Source organism: Mercenaria mercenaria, chromosome 1, assembly GCF_021730395.1.
Source record: "Mercenaria mercenaria strain notata chromosome 1, MADL_Memer_1, whole genome shotgun sequence".
In the NCBI taxonomy this organism is placed as follows: Eukaryota; Metazoa; Mollusca; class Bivalvia; order Venerida; family Veneridae; genus Mercenaria; species Mercenaria mercenaria.
Genome location: NC_069361.1, coordinates 1,343,737 through 1,360,721, shown reverse-complemented (window position 1 = coordinate 1,360,721; position 16,985 = coordinate 1,343,737). Strand labels below are relative to the sequence as shown.

General features: G+C 35.6%; 2 protein-coding genes across 2 annotated transcripts; both read left to right on the top strand.

Moving 5' to 3' along the window:
- The first annotated feature begins 310 nt into the window (after positions 1-310).
- Positions 311-2,873, top strand: LOC123545831 (uncharacterized). The gene is made up of 2 exons (XM_045332140.2): positions 311-484; positions 1,741-2,873. Exon 2 carries the CDS (start codon positions 1,840-1,842, stop codon positions 2,818-2,820), a length of 981 nt encoding a protein of 326 aa, XP_045188075.1. The 5' UTR covers positions 311-484; positions 1,741-1,839; the 3' UTR covers positions 2,821-2,873.
- Positions 2,874-9,057: 6,184 nt separating this feature from the next.
- Positions 9,058-11,100, top strand: LOC123545829 (ankyrin repeat, PH and SEC7 domain containing protein secG-like). Its single transcript, XM_045332137.2, has 2 exons — positions 9,058-9,247; positions 9,713-11,100. Exons 1-2 carry the CDS (start codon positions 9,058-9,060, stop codon positions 10,987-10,989), a joined length of 1,467 nt encoding a protein of 488 aa, XP_045188072.2. The 3' UTR covers positions 10,990-11,100.
- The last annotated feature ends 5,885 nt before the right edge of the window (positions 11,101-16,985 follow it).

Genomic DNA, 16,985 nt, shown 5'->3' with positions numbered 1-16,985 from the left:
GAGGAAATGAATGATACAGCAGAAATATAATATCATGTTGATGTTGAGTCCAAATGAATGAATTAAACAAATTATACTGTAATTGGCATTTTCCCCATTTAAATGAAAAGAAAATGGAAAAAAAACTTTATGTGACCCAATAAACAAAATACTTAACGAATTAGCATACCTTTATCTTTTATCAAATTAACTCGATTAAACGATTAATCTTATGTGACGTTATCAAAAGATTTAAACTACGTGCTTAAATTGCATTTGAGATTTAAAATGCAACATTTTGAATAATTAAATCCTGAATTGTTATTGAAATTAAGGTGAGTGCTCTCGAATTATTAACAATAAAGAAAAGAAAAGAAGGCGCCGCACTGAAATTTTGTATTAAAATGTGGAGTTATTAAGTTGCAAACTGGAGTAAGCAAGACGTTATGTATGTCTGTTGTAGTGTACCTTTTTCCTGGAATCAAAAATGGACTACTGAAATAAGGTATTACTTATTATATATGTAAACATTGGTTAAACATAATGTACTATTCCCGACCTGAGCACATAGATCAAAAACGAGTATAATAAACACTTGATCAAGAATTCATATTTTTCGGTGATGTCATCTACTGATTTTCGATCACTGATATTTAATATTTTTAATCGCGATGCAAATTTAAGGCATCAGTTTACACATTTTGAATAAAAAGATAAATTACTTATAGACGTATATTGTGCTGAATGAAAATTACGTGCTTCAAAATTAAGTCAATTTGAAACATATTCAAATTGAAGCCACCAATAAGTTTGGAACGCCACACTATTATGTTAAGAAACTATGCTGTGGTGTTAACTTCTCAAAACAGTGTTTCCTTATGTTAACTTGCCATGTTATCGTCTTCAAGTATATTAAACATGCCAGTGTGTTGTTATGTCAAAATCATATCTTATCATGTCAAGGTGACGTGTGATCTTTTCTACTGAGCGTATTATTATGTTTAAAAGGTGGTCAAGATCAGATAATATTTTAACAAAATGACACAGCTTTTTGACATAAAAAACACTGTTTTGACAAGTTACCATCACACTTTGACATGATAACATGCCTAGTTAACATGATATGACACTATGTCGACGAATTAACATCGCACTTTGTCATGATGACATAACATTTTAATATAATAATACACTGTTTCGACAAGTTAACACCACAATTTGACAAGCTAACATAGATTTGTAACGAAAGATCACACCGCCTTTTGACAAGATAGCATAGCGATAGACAAAATAACACGGTAACTTAACAAGATAACATAGATTTCTAACATAATAACACGCTCTGTAGACAGGATCATACAATACTTGAATATATAATAATATAATATATAATATATAAGAACATAACATAGCTTTTTATCATAGTATAACGCTCTGTAGACAAGATCACACGTTGACATGATAATATGGCTAGTTCACATAATAAGACACTGTTTAGACAAGTTGACACCACACTTGGACAAATTAATATAGCTTTTTAACATAATAAGACACTGTTTCGACAAGTTAACACCACGCTTTGGCATAACAACATATAGCTTTTTAACATAATAAGACACTGGTTTGACAAGTTGATATCACGCTCTGACATGATAACATGAAATGTGGTGTTCCATAAATAAGATCCACAAAAATGACGTCATGTTACTTGTGTTTTATTGCAGCTTTTTCTATTACTTAATTTTGCTTTCTATTTTACAGTGGAACTAGTTCTTAAACTGTTGTGTTGTGTACAACTGGGTTGTACCACAAAGAATAGACCCGAGAAAAGGCGCGAATACATTGAAGTAACGCCGAAAGATGTCCGTTAACGTCCTACCAGATATGGATGAGCCCCGTCTCAAAGCCCTTGGAAAACAGTTGAACCGGAACAGGAAATCATCAATCATTAGTACGGGAAAAATGAAAGACAATCTTGACGTGTATGTCAAGAGTTTGAATAAGGCACAGAAAAGTTTAGACGGGAAATTTCACGTTAGAAGTACACGCCTTAAGAAGAACTTAGCACGGGTAAGGGGGACGCAGAAAGTACTAAAATCGAGAAGGGAGCAGTCATTTTGGGAGGATAGTGAGGAATATCCGTACGGAGTATATAATGGAGAAAAACTTGATTCATTACGAAGAGAAGTTGATAATGTAATCGAGCGAAAACATCCAAAATATCGCAGACAGAAGAAGGTGGAACAGCACCTTCGAGATGGTAAAAGTATGGGGAAAATTCTGGAAGAAGACGATGCAAAAATGCAGTTTAATATGATAATGTCAAAGGACAGGAAAAATCCATATCTGAAAAGAGAAAATCCTTTAACAAGAACGTTTTTCCATAGAGCAGTACCGAACAGAATTGAAGCTTTCTTAGACAATCTTCAAGTAGCCAAAAAGGTACAACACGAAAGACAAAACGTTGAAAAACTGGACATTACAACAAGTAAAAAGCAATCAGAAAATGATTTGGTGCAGCATAGTAGGACCCCGAATTTACGGGTTGAACAACTGCGATTAAATGACATTGAAAGTCCAAACGATTCCGGTGTATGTACGCCCAGTGAGTATTCAGAGGAGGATGTTTTTACCGCACCTTCCCCAGTTCATTTCAGTTTACCACCAATCACTGCGAAAAAAGAGTTTGTTACTAAAAACCGATTAAAAGAGAAGTCAAATTTAACGCTTCCCAACCTGTCTGTACGCCGTGCGACTAAGGGTGATATCAGTGCGATCAACACAGACCGAATGAAAAATGACAGATTAAAGAGTAGACGAGCCACAACATTTATGTTCTGAACTTCTGATCACTACAATGGTTGTGCATTTTGTCCATTGGCAGGCAACGTTACTGTTACAAAAGTAAAAATATTTATACTCTTTGTTGTAATAAGTTAATGATCAACACAGTCTTACTTCCCTTATCGGTACAGTAGATGTAGTAGTATGATTGTTTGACAATATTTCTGCGTGGAGGATGTCACAGAAAGTGTCAAATAGGGTTTACCATAATGGGGTTTTCCTTAAATTTGGAATTTATACTCGTTTATTGAACTTCCAAAGCTTGCCATAAACCGAATTAAATCGTGAAATAATAAATTAAGGTATATATTTTCATCACTCATTTTGGTAAGTGCACATATTTCGTTGCAGGATTTTTTCGTAGACTTCATGTTTTTACAAATAGATTAACCAGTATTGCAGCTTGGCTTTTCATTAGCCTGAACATATAACTCGCTTGTATGACTAAATCAACTCAGATGCAATGGTTTATCACTTTATCGAAATACAAGCAAACTGCTCGATTCGGAAGGACAATATGAATTTATTAACAGCCCTCTCAGAAAAAATAAGCTGTAGATCCACGAATGTTCCAAACTGAGTTTGTCTCATAATAAAACGTTCGTAAGTTGTTTTGTTTTTGTTGAGATTATAGAGTCACGCCGACACAATTTAGGACATACTATGGGCTTTTGATGGTGGAGGAAGATCCCCAGGTATGCCTACGGGATTGTTTGGGGGTATGGGGGGGGGGGGTCACCTGGATAGAGCAAACGGCCTTCCGTCAGTCAGCTGGATGGCTTCTGCACATGAATAATTCTACACTCAAAGGGAGGTATCTAACTCACTGCGATGAAGGGCAATTGTTTCTAAGTCTGCGACCTTTGAAGCCCCATTTTGATAATTGGAGCAAATTTTGTTCATCAATAAGCATGCGAGTTTCTTTTTATCAAAGGCAATATTTTAGAAACTTTAATGGCTTTTTATACGATGAAGTTTTACACCAAACTAAATTTCTTCGTCGGCTATGGTATGTCGACTTTTCACCCCGTTACTCCGCCAGGCGAAATCACAAGAAAGACTGAAAAAGTTTAAATGTTAAATGGCGGAGGCGCGGAGCGTTAATTCGCAGGACTAAAATTGGGTGATCAGCGTGAACACTGGGCGAAAAGTCGAAATTTTAAAATTCGGAAGACGGGGTCGCGAGGCGAAAACTGTACGTAAACAGAACGCTAATTTGCGTCTTTTCACTCCGCGACCCCGCTATAATGTCTCTTAATTTTCATCTTTTACCATATGAAAAATATATGCCCCGGTAATTAGTGTGTTTTCGTCCTGCGTCTCCCTTGTTATGCAAGTTATCGCCCCCCCCCCCCCCCCCCCCCCCCCCCCCACACACACACACACACACACACCTTCCGTAAATCTCGATTACCACCCCGAACTCCCGCCATTTAAACATCTTAAATCTCGTGTTAATTAAGTAATGTTAATGAAGGTGTCGCGCTACGAAAAACACGCTATTTAGCGGCCCTGTCCGGCATTATGTGCTATTAATAGCGCTATTTTCATCCTACGCCCTCGCTGATTGGCGAGTTTTCGCCCCGCGATCCCACCCAGTTTACGCTTTAAATACTGTCCGTTATCTTTTTAGTATTATCCTAAGAAATAATCAAAGCCTTGGGACGTCTGGTGGGGGCGGATATTGGTAGGTTTATTTTCTGTTTTATGGCAACTATTGTGTACCACAGAGCAAGGGTAAAGCAGAGAATTTACATTTTGTCTGTTAAAAATGTCATGTCACCTGTACAAATGTAACTTTATAAACAAAAACAACAAACAGTTTGCATGCAAATCAAAAACAAAACTTCATCGTGAAATATTAACATTTGTCATAGGGTAACATTACAATATATATATATAAATAAAATGAATAAAGTGGTTGTTGTTTTTCATTTTAATGTTCATTCCTTTATGTCGTAAAATGACAGCTTTAAGATATATATATATTCATCATACAGTATTCCCTTTACTTCTTATTTGGCCTATATATCACCATAACAGTTCTCCCGTTAATCCTATTATATTCCCCTCTACTTATCCATGCTAACCGTGCACTATGCCCTTATGAGTCGATGATCTGGACAAGTGCAATGCATCATTGCACTTGCCATATGTTTATCCTTCCATAAGGACATACATTTGACTTGTATCAAATAAATATTATCTTTGATAATCTTACTTGCAGGTTAGTGATTGTTCATTATTTTAACTTAGGTCTTCCTCAATAAGATAACATTGTAATGTGACATTTTAAATAGTTTTATATCTTTAGTTATCATAATAGCATTGTATATTATCATTCTATTGTTTTGTTATTGAATGCATCATTGGCACTTGCCATATGTTTATCCTTCCATAAGGACATACATTTGTATCAAATAAATATTATCTTTGATAATCTTACTTGCAGTTGCAGTCATTTATTGGTTCAACCCGAATTTCAAGAACTCACAAATACTTGACGAACACCCCTTAGCCGTGAGCAGTACGTTTAGTACATATAGTGAGGATGACATAAATAAATACAAAGTCACCACTTCGTCACATTCACCACTTTTACTTTATAAATATCTCATTTATAAATTGCGCTATTGATAATACTTCTGATCTGTTTGTTACACTCTATTTGTAACAAAGCTAATGCCAAACTATTAAGATATATGTATGCGAACCGTGTAAATATGGCGTCTGAAGAAATTTCTTCTACTCATGATTTTGATTGTACTGATGATGCTGATGGAGTTTTAGATCAGCCAATATCTGTTAATGAAATTGTAGATGCTGTAAAATCACTGAAATGAGGAAAGGCATTTGGAAATGACTTTTTTATTAAGTGAATATCTTATCGAGTCAGTAGACATTTTGTCGTCTCATTTATGTGATATATTTAATAAAATACATGATAGCGGATACTTTCCAGATAATTGGACTGAAAGAGTAATCGTTCCTCTTCACAAAAAGGGAGATAAAAACAATGTAAATGACTATCGAGGAATAACTTAAGTAAGTTGGCTATCAAAGATTTTTACTTCTGTTATGAATAAAAGAATAACTAGCTATTGTGACGAAAATGGTCTATGTAAGTACGGCTTTAACTATGTTTGGAATGATCCAGCTGTTGTAAATAGTAAGTCATTTTTACTTCTTCTTAATCGAAAGATTTCCTGCGGCCAGAAGTTATACAGACCAGAAATTGTTATTGATGTTTGTGTGACCATAGTCTAAGAAGTAACTTATGGGTGAATAGCGAGCTTATTTTTATCATACCATTACGCTTTAGTGTAGGAAATATTACTCCATTCTACATGTTGTACAAGTAGATCTATGAAATATGTATTTCCAAAGAAGTATGAAATACACAGAATCGCAACAGGAGATAATCTATTTTTAATCTAATCTAAAAAATTATTTTTATAGCTCTTTGGTATTTCTTAATTCTGAAAGTCATTGTTTTGAGCAAAATTTACTATATTTCAAGTCCCTTTCACGTATAACATAGCTTTTAGCTCAGCTGGTCACATTCCTTGACTATTGAAACACTTTACTAGAGCTATCACAAATGTGACTCATGCCTTCACCTGGACGTCGTTGACATATAGAGCAAAACAACACAGAACCATAATCTAGGAAATTAAAGAGCATTTAAAAAATCTCATATGCACAACTAAGTATCAATATTGATCATTGCTGAAAGTTTGAATAAATTATATGAAATAATGAATGAGGAATTCAGATCACAAGCATTTCTCTATATATCATATAGCTTGCCAGCTATATTGCGAAAACGGCGTTCCATAAAAGCGATAAACCAATCACATATCGGTAAAAAATCACGTGATATCATGCACCCATTCCCCATGTGCTACACTACTTGTTGCATTCCAATATACCTGCAGGTAATAACATTGTATACAAATCTTTTAACTTCTCACTCTCTACGTATTCATACTGGTAGTATGGTATAAATAGAGTTGTTAGGAACTTACTGTAATACACATGATTTGGAAGGCGAATATCATTTCATACTTATACTAGTATGTCCTTGTTAAAATGATATTACACAAAAAATACATTAAACGATTCTACTATGTAAGGCCAAGCGTTAGTAAATTTATAGATCTGCTGAATACTATTAATAAGAATACACTAAAAAACTTAGCATGTTATATAAAATTTGCATTATCTCATAGAACTGCAATTACTTATAATTAATTACAGTTCATCCTCTCAATAGTATCTGTAAGAATAATTTAATATTGCCATTGTGACTCTGTATATATTTGTATTATTTATGTAATTTTCGGTGATGTACTTATTGTACAAATCGGTAATAAATGTATGTTCTGTTCTGTTCCTTTCGCCGGGAGAGACAAATTGTCTCGATTATGAAGCATAGATAGCACCCAAGATACGAATTTAGAATATTGGAATTTTACCACATAGAGTCTATGATATCATAATTTATATCAGTTTATAATAACATTATTTTGGCTCATCAATTATTAAAAAGAAAGTATTGTGTTTTGATTTAGAAAACATGATACATATAGTTCTATCAGAAATATCCGCAGTTTTCCAACCATTATTAGCAATATTTTATTTGTTCATTTATTCATTTATTAACTTTCTGCTCCTGCTGTTTTTTCTTCTTCTCCTTCTTCTTGTTTTCATTTTGTTGGTATGTATTTTGCCTTTTTTCAAAAATAGAAAAATGGCAATGTTAAAGATAAAACCTCAAAGACGTCTGGTATGTTTTTGAATTATCGCGTTTCAGGCGTCAATATACAAAATTTTCAACCTATAGTTGACAAATGTTATGCTAGATTGTAATTCATTTTTATTATTATTAATGAGTAATCTAGTACAGAAATCACTCGGGACACTGATCTCATTTTGCGGCGTCATCTGTTAACATTAAAATAACAAGTCTTTATCTCTTAAACTGAGAGAAATACACAATTAAACTCCCCAAACAGGATTTTCAAGATTGTTTTCCTTTTTATGCTTCAAAAATCTTGTTTAACCTTAGGGAAAGGCAACTAAACATCTTTTGTTAACCAAACATAAATTTCGTAACTTGTATTATGTACCTTATTTTATATATACATATTGATTATCTCTTTTAAATGAAGTCGAAAATGTTTTAACGTATTATATGAGAAAACGCGGTAAGTGATAAAAGTAGTGAAAGGCTACTCTACAGTTACACTGTTCGGTCGTTCGTAGAAAATAGTATTAAAGGTAAGGATTTTATTTCTTTCTTTCCCTTTTGTTTAAAATCATAATTGTGATGTGTTTTAAATTTTTCAACATGTTTGTTTCCACCAAGTTTGGCATAAAATGTGTATATATGACACTGAAAATGATAAAGTGGGTGAAAATGAATGTAAGATATTGGTAAAAGTGCAAAAAGAATGAGAATTTTCTGTATTATTTCAAAAGCGTTGCAACGGTTTACTACCTTCTGCACAATATTGTTGAATATCTTGCAAAAGTCATGTCAATAAGTTTGTACTACCAATCATTTTCAGAGTATTCGCTTTTTGAGAGAAATTATTTTTCGCCTTAAATGTGTGGGTTAGTCCCTTTAACATACATGATGAAAATTTATATAAATTCTGCAGTACTAGTAACTAGTATATTTCTTCTATACAAACTTGTTCAACCTTGCCTCAAGACTTATTAAAAAAGTTAAATCCAGATAATAGGAAGCTTTCGCCATCCATCTTTCCCTCCATCATACGCCCCAAAATGTCAGTGCGATAATTGCAGAATTTTGCATTATTTCAAATACTGAATGTCAAATAAAATGCTGAGTTTGAAGCGTTTGTTGTTGAGTTGAACTTAATTAAAGCGCTCCCCATGAAGTGGGTGAATTAGCCATGTCTCAGTTGCTGCGGTAACAGCTTCATAACCGGTAAAAATACCAGACTGGTAGAACATGACTAAAGAATAATCATAGACAGACAGATTATTGACCAGTCAAGTTAAACATATACAAATGCATTTCACAATTAAATATTTGACATTAAGTTTTAAGTATTTGGTATTTGGCATACGGTGGCTCGCATTAACGTATTTGGCATTAAGCATTGGCGCTATACTTCATCTTTTATCTCCGGCTTATAATTTATCTTAAACTATCTTGGCAACCCTCTTCAAACTCATGTGCTTATTTGCAGTAAATCAGATATGGGAAGAGGAAACAGAAAGTCTGCTAAACGTCTACACAGAGGGACAAATATCGTCCCTGAAACTGAAACCGAGCATGAAGGCTGTAACGAGGGCAGGGCACTAACGAGAGCAATCCAGATGGCAATGATATCAAATGAATTAAATAGATTGAGGCTCTATCAAGGGAATGATCAAATTTTAGTTAAAAGTAAGTTACTTTAAGAATATTTATTATAAATTGATGAGTCAGCTTGCTTACTTAACTGTACTCCTCAACATAAAAGGTCAGGACTGATGTACCTTTGACAAACTTTCAAATTTGTGTGTGCGTGCGTGTGTGTGTGCGGTACTAATTGAATGTGCTATGGATCTTAATATCTTAAATGGTCGCGAGATATTTAGCAAAGTACCATTAAAGTTTTCAAAATAAACCAAAATGTTTCAGCCAAGACAACACTTACCGCGGTCTTGAATCAGTAATCACTCGTCCACATTTGGGACCACGTTTTCTCACCTAGTAAGTAGTTATATACATTTAAACAAACAACTAAATTTTATCGATTTTAAAAAGAAAGCGCCTCAAGTTTAGACAGTGCATGAAATAGTTTTATTAAAGACAATTCGACATGTGGCATAATAAATAGTAATTATAGAATCCTTTGATCCGTTGCAGACTGGCGGCAGTTATATGACGACGTATCAGATCTCCATTATGCTGCTTTTTACGGCGACCATGTCTCTATCAAGCGTATCGTGAAAGACCGAGGTAGACCCGAATTATCTGTTGGCGTGGACATTCCTACTGCTGACGGTCCAAAACTATTGAAAGAACCGAAACCGAAATGTGGAGAATTTTATGGAAAAGAGAATTACGTCGGTTTCTTCATGAATACCACGCCCTTGATGATGGCGGCGCAACAGGGACATCTGTCAGCGGTAAAGTACCTTGTAGAACATGCCGGTGCAGACGTAAACGCGAGCGATTCTTTAGGATTTACGCCGCTGTCTTTGGCATGTGCTTTCAACCGTGGAGACGTTGCTTCATATCTGCTGACAAGGCATGCGCAAAGAAACGCAGAGAGCAAAACTGGAATGACCCCACTGATTCTGGCCAGCGTCAATAACCATACCGATATGTGTAAGTTTTTACTGAGCCGACATGCAAAAGTTCACATTGCCGACAAGTTTGGTAGACAGGCAATTCATTATGCAGCATGGAATTATAACTGGAAACTGGTTGAGCATCTACATCACCATGACAGTAGGAGCATTAATGTTCAGGACGGGCAAAGAAATACGCCACTCCATTTGCTGGTTTCCGACGAGGCTATTGACCCGGAAGAGGTTACCAACTTTAACAGTAATACAGACGGCCTGTCTCTATTTGGCGTCTTCACACAACTAGAAAAATATGGCGACAGCACTGCAGACATCAAGAGAGAAAGCCAACGTGGGACAAAAAGATTTGGAGAGGAGCACGAATGCCTTGTACGAATGCTTAAACTCGAAGCAAGCGTTAACATACGCAATGGTCGGGGACAAACACCACTGCACGTGCTTTGCAACAGATTGGCGCCAATCGTGTACTCTCAAGGTTATTTATATATCGATGATCCACCCATGGCACAGTCGTTGCTGGTACTGCTAAATATTCTCTTGAAAAGCGGATGTTCAGCATTTGAGCTTGATTTTCAAGGTATGACCCCGTTGACACTTAGTATTCAAGGAAAAAACTGGTTAGCGGCCAAAATTCTTGGAGCAGACACGACAATAAGATCAGAGGTCACAGTTGACCAATTTAACAGGCTTGAAGATACCGTTGCTATGTACGGTTGGGACCATTTGTTCGAACATAAGCAAATGGAAAGAGACATAGAGTACATGTCGTCTGTCATTCTATCTCAACAAAAAGACAGCAAAGCACAAAAGATGGCTAAACGAATAATGTAGAGAACATATCGAGTAAAAGAGCAGTCTGTGGATAATTCGAAAAATGTTCAAGATAAAGTTATGGTTATTGAACTGATATCTTCCACTGAAAATATATATTTAGGATGAGCACTTTCTGTATTCAGTTACATTTACCTTGATACTGGCCAAACTAACCCCAAAAACAACCATACCTTGGTCTCTATACAAGCTATCCGTGTTTCAAACTGAGTCTACAAGTCTCGATACAACCAAAATCTTGGTCTTTATTTCAGCTTCCCATGTTTCAGACAGTCTACAAGTCTAGATACAACCAAATCTCGGTCTTTATGTCAGTTACCCATGTTCCAGGCAGAGTCAAAAAGTTTTGATACAACCAGATCTCAGTCTTTACGTCAGTTTACCATGTTCCAAACAGAGTCTACAAGTTTCGCAACAACAAAATCTCTGTCTTCAGTTTACCATGTTCCAAACTGAGTCTACAAGTCTCGATACAACCAAATCTCGGTCTTTACGTCAGTTTACCATGTTCCAAACTGAGTCTACAAGTCTCGATACAACCAAATCTCGGTCTTTACGTCAGTTAACCATGTTTCAAACAGAGTCTACAAGTCTCGATACAACCAAATCTCGGTCTTTACGTCATTTAACCATGTTCCAAACTGAGGCTACATGCCTCGATAAAACGAAATCCCTGTCAATATGTCAATTACACATGTTCCAACTGAGTCGATACAACCAAATATCGGTCTTTACGTCAGTTAACCATGTTCCAAACTGAGTCTGCATGCCTCGATATAACCAAATCCCTGTCTATATGTCAATAACCCATGTTCCAAACTGAGTCTACAAGTCTCGATACAACCAAATCTCGGTCTTTACGTTAGTTAACCATGTTCCAAACTGAGTCTACATGCCTCGATATAACCAAATCCCTGTCTATATGTCAATTACCCATGTTCCAAACTGAGTCTACAAGTCTCGATACAACCAAATCTCGGTCTTTACGTCAGTTAACCATGTTCCAAACTGAGTCTGCATGCCTCGATATAACCAAAGCCCTGTCTATATGTCAATTATCCATGTTCCAAACTGAGTCTACATGTCTCGATACAACCAAATCTCGGTCTTTACGTCAGTTAACCATGTTCCAAACTGAGTCCACATGTCTCGATACAACCAAATCTCGGTCTTTACGTCAGTTAACCATGTTCCAAACTGAGTCTACAAGTCTCGATACAACCAAATCTCGGTCTTTACGTCCGTTAACCATGTTCCAAACTGAGTCTGCATGCCTCGATATAACCAAAGCCCTGTCTATATGTCAATTACCCATGTTCCAAACTGAGTCTACATGTCTCGATACAACCAATCTCGGTCTTTACGTCAGTTTTCCATGTTCCAAACTGAGTCCACATGTCTCGATACAACCAAATCTCGGTCTTTACGTCAGTTTTCCATGTTCCAAACTGAGTCTACATGTCTCGGTACAACCAAATCCCTGTCTATATGTCAATTACCAATGTTCCAAACTGAGTCTACATGTCTCGATACAACCAAATCTCGGTCTTTACGTCAGTTTACCATGTTCCAAACTGAGTCTACATGTCTCGATACAACCAAACCTCGGTCTTCACGTCAGTTAACCATGTTCAAAACTGATTTTACAAGTCTCGATACAACCAAATCTCGGTCTTTATGTCAGTTAACCATGTTCCAAATGAGTCTACATGCCTCGATGTAACCAAATCCCTGTCTATATGTCAATTACCCATGTTCCAACTTTAGTAATAACGACTTTGACACAAGTTTAGTACCCAAAATGTATTATTTAATTGTATTATAACCTTGGTATCCTGGGACTATCATAGCCTGGACTGGAGTGATTGAAACGGGAAATTTTTGTAAATCAAGAAGTGAGGCAGACTAGAGATATTATAAGAATGACCTTGTTTCCTTTATTTGTCTGACATGCAGATATAAGTTTTGATAATTTAATATTAGTGCAAAGTTTCACCATTACCAAAACTTTCTATTTAAACACTTTCAGTCAAATTTCTTTGTCAGTGGATAGGGATATTACCCACTTAATGTACAGCTTTTACATTACCATCTTCAAAGTTTATAAAGTTTATAAAGTTTGGCATTCATTAATTTATACATAAAACATAAACTATTTCAAAGAAACCACTTTTTTTATAATGTATCTTTGAATGAAATTCTAAAATGAAGAAAGGTATATTATTTCCCTTTATCAAATGCTTCAACTGCAAACAACATTGTTGCTGAATTTAACAGGAGTGCCAGAATGTCACAATATACGCCCGTCATAGCAAATATACACTAGCACCTGTATTTGCAAATGGAATTTTAATCCTGTGGTTGTGTAGTAATTATTATAATTCTTTTGTTTTTCGAAGTCCACAAAAAACTCCTTACCAGGTAGAGATACCTTAAAATACACCTAAAATTTGAAAGTAACACCTATGTTGTACCACTGGAAAGTGGTCTTAGTTTTTCCGTTTGGTCAATTATAAAAAGTTACAATATAAGTTATTTATAGTAACAACTAATGGAAGTTAATCTTTAAAAAAACAACAAAAAAAACCAACAAATTCTTAGTCCACACCAAAATCTTTACCAGATAGAGATAGGTAAAAAAATACACCTCAAAACTGGATGTAACATGCATGATGTACTACAGAAAAGTGGTCTCGATTTTTCCCTACGACCAGTAATAAAAAAGTTACAATATAAGCTATTTATAGTAACAACAAAGGGAAGCAATTCTACACTAGGGACCTGGTTCTTGCGCATGACACTCCGTCTCATGGTGGTGTACAATTGTGGCAAGTTACATCAAAATCCCTCCATGCATGAAGAAGAAATGCTCCAGACAAAGTTATTCTTGTATGTGACCTTTGGCCTCTGTGACCTTGACCTTAGACCTAGGGACCTGGTTCTTGTTCATGACACTCTGTCTCATGGTGGTGGACATTTGTGCCAAATTACATCAAAATCCTTCCATGCATGAAGAAGAAATGCTCCTGACAAAGTTTTCATTCTTGTATCCTTTGACCTTTAAATGACCTTGACCTTAGACCTAGGGACCTGGGTCTTATACATGACACTCCGTCTCATGATGGTGAACAATTGTGCCAAGTTACATCAAAATCCCTCCATGCATGAAGAAGGTATTCCCCGGACAGTCATTCTTGAATTTGACCTTTGACCTCTGTGACCTTGACCTTAGATCTAGGGACCTGGTTCTTGTGCATGACACTCCGTCTCATGATGGTGATCAATTGTGCCAAGTTACATCATAATCCCTCCAAGCATGAAGAAGATAATCTCTGGACAAAGTCTATGGATGCCACCTGCCATGATATGTCCCGTTTTTCAAACGGGTGTATAAAATGGGAAGCTGACAATATGCCTGTACCTTGAAAAATAAGCAAGGATTAATGAAGAACCAAGGTTGTAGCACATCTGTCCCCCAATGAAAAAACTGACTTCAAGACATTTGCCCCCACCCGAATCCAAATGGTAGATATATCATTGCCCACCTCCTCTCAACACATACACCCACAAATGTTTTAGTCATATATACCTGTAAATATAACAGTGTTGTTTATTGTTTTATTACAAATTATTACATAGTGGAAGGGTAAACTTTTGACCTTGAGCTGTGACCTTGACCTTGAACCGACATGCCTGACTCATGAATTCTGCACATCATCTTGATGAGGTGATCATTTGACCCAAGTTTGATGAAAATCCTTCAAGGTGTTTAGGAGATACAGAGCGGACACAAAATGGAAGGCTCAAACCTTTGACCCTAAGTTATGACCTTGACCTAGAGCTGGCACAGATGACACATCGGTTCTGCAAATCATCCTAATGAGGTGATCATTTGACACAAGTTTTATAAAATTCCTTCAAGGGGTTTAGGAGATATAGAGCGGACACAAACTGGAAGGCTTAAACCTTTGACCTTGAGTTGTGACCTTGACCTTGACCCAACAAGGCTGACTCATGGAGTTCTGCATATTGTCTTGATGAGGGGATCATTTGACCCAAGTTTCATAAAAAATCCTTCAATAGGTTTAGGGAGATATGGAGCGGACACAAAAGTGTTACGGACAGACGAAAGACAGAAGGACGGACGGAAGGATGGAGACCATTCCTATAACACCCCACCAGTCATGGCGGGGGATTAAAAACAACTGTTTTCTTGATATAAAATTGATGATAAATGATAACTTATTATTGAGTAAGAAAAGTGCTCATAACGATATTATAATTTTTTAAATTCTGCAATGTTTTTTTTTAACATAGAAACTTTATTAATATGGCAATTATCTACTACAAAATTGTAAGAAATAAAGATATTGTTGCCAGCAATAAATGTCCTATCTACCATTTCAACTGAGGGAGTGGGGATGGGGTGGAGGGCTAATGTCCAGCAATCCTCTTTTTCATTGGGAGCAGGAGGCAAATTTCCAGATCCCAAGAACTAAATTAAATGGTAAATAACGAATGTTTGGTGAACTGTGACTTTCTTTGTTTACCAACCAATTAATAGTGATTAGCAGTCTGTTATTACAATGTTGTCACTGACACACTGCTGATCTGCATGGTTTTAAGACTGATCTGTATGTTGAGTTTTAGATAAAGTCTATACCTTGCATTCTCCCATACCAGGTTACCATGGTTCCCTTGCTTGTCTCAGGATTCTTACAAACATGATGGATAAAAATGATCCCTTGCGGCAGACTACTGATTTTTCCAAAATGCTGGTATAACAGGAGGATTAACTTCTGACTGGGAGACTGGAGGGACCTATGAAATATTGGGATTTTGAGATCACATGTAGATCCAATGCATTATTCGATTTAATAATACACTTCATCACAGTATCAGCTATTTGAAATACCTTGTGGAGTATGTGTATGTTTAAAAAACAATTTAGAAGATGTACAAACTTATCAAAAGTTTAATAATAAATATTGTTTATGCACATGTAATAGAAAAGTACATAATTAAGCAATTAAAGAAAACTTCAAAATAATGCTAACAATCACTTATGCAAATAATGCTTCTAATCTGAAACTGTAATTCAGTTATAAAAATCAATTAAGTTAAAAAATCAATTCAGTTATAAAAATCAATCGGTCAACAAAACTGAGCTTCTTTAAGCAAGAATTTTGTTGTCAACAAGTAAATAAAACATGTGCTTTTTTAAGCAAGAATGTTGTTCTCAACAAGTAAACAAAATGTTGTTGTCAACAAGTAAACAAAAACTGTGCTTCTTTAAGCAAGAATGTTGTTGTCAACAAGTAAATAATAATATAAGAAATTAATACAGAGGAAAAATGATAGTACTAATGGAACTGATCCTTACTGATTAAATAGATTAACTGCTAGTTTGCTTGTTTTACACAAACACCACTGTAAACAATGTACAACATGGGGACAATATCAACATAATGTCTGTCATTACAGAACTTCAATACATGTTTATCTTAGCAAAGTCATAGAACAATATTTGACAGAAAATTGTAACTTTATTTATACATGAAGACTTGAAATTCTTTGAAAAGCAGGCTGTTCAGACATCTTCTATTTTCAATAACAGTGACCTTGACCAACAGACCTTGAAAATATTAGCCACAAAAGCAATCCCTACACCAAGTTCCATTATAAAATATCTCATTCCTAGTTAGAGTTACAGAGCGGAAATAATTTTTGTAACTGTGACTATGACCCTATGGCATCTAAATGTTTTTTTATAACTAAAAGGAACTTAAAGCCAGGCCTGGAACTAAAACCACTGCCCAGAGTGAAGATTTCTCAAAATATGCTTATAACTGCATTTTGAAAAAGTGCACCTTTTATATAGTTATTGACATGTGAATATTATTTTTTTACTGAAATCAACATTCTACAAAAACTGTATATTTCCATTTTTCTTCTTTGCTATTTCTCAAGGTGACACTGGCATTGTTTTTTTCTCT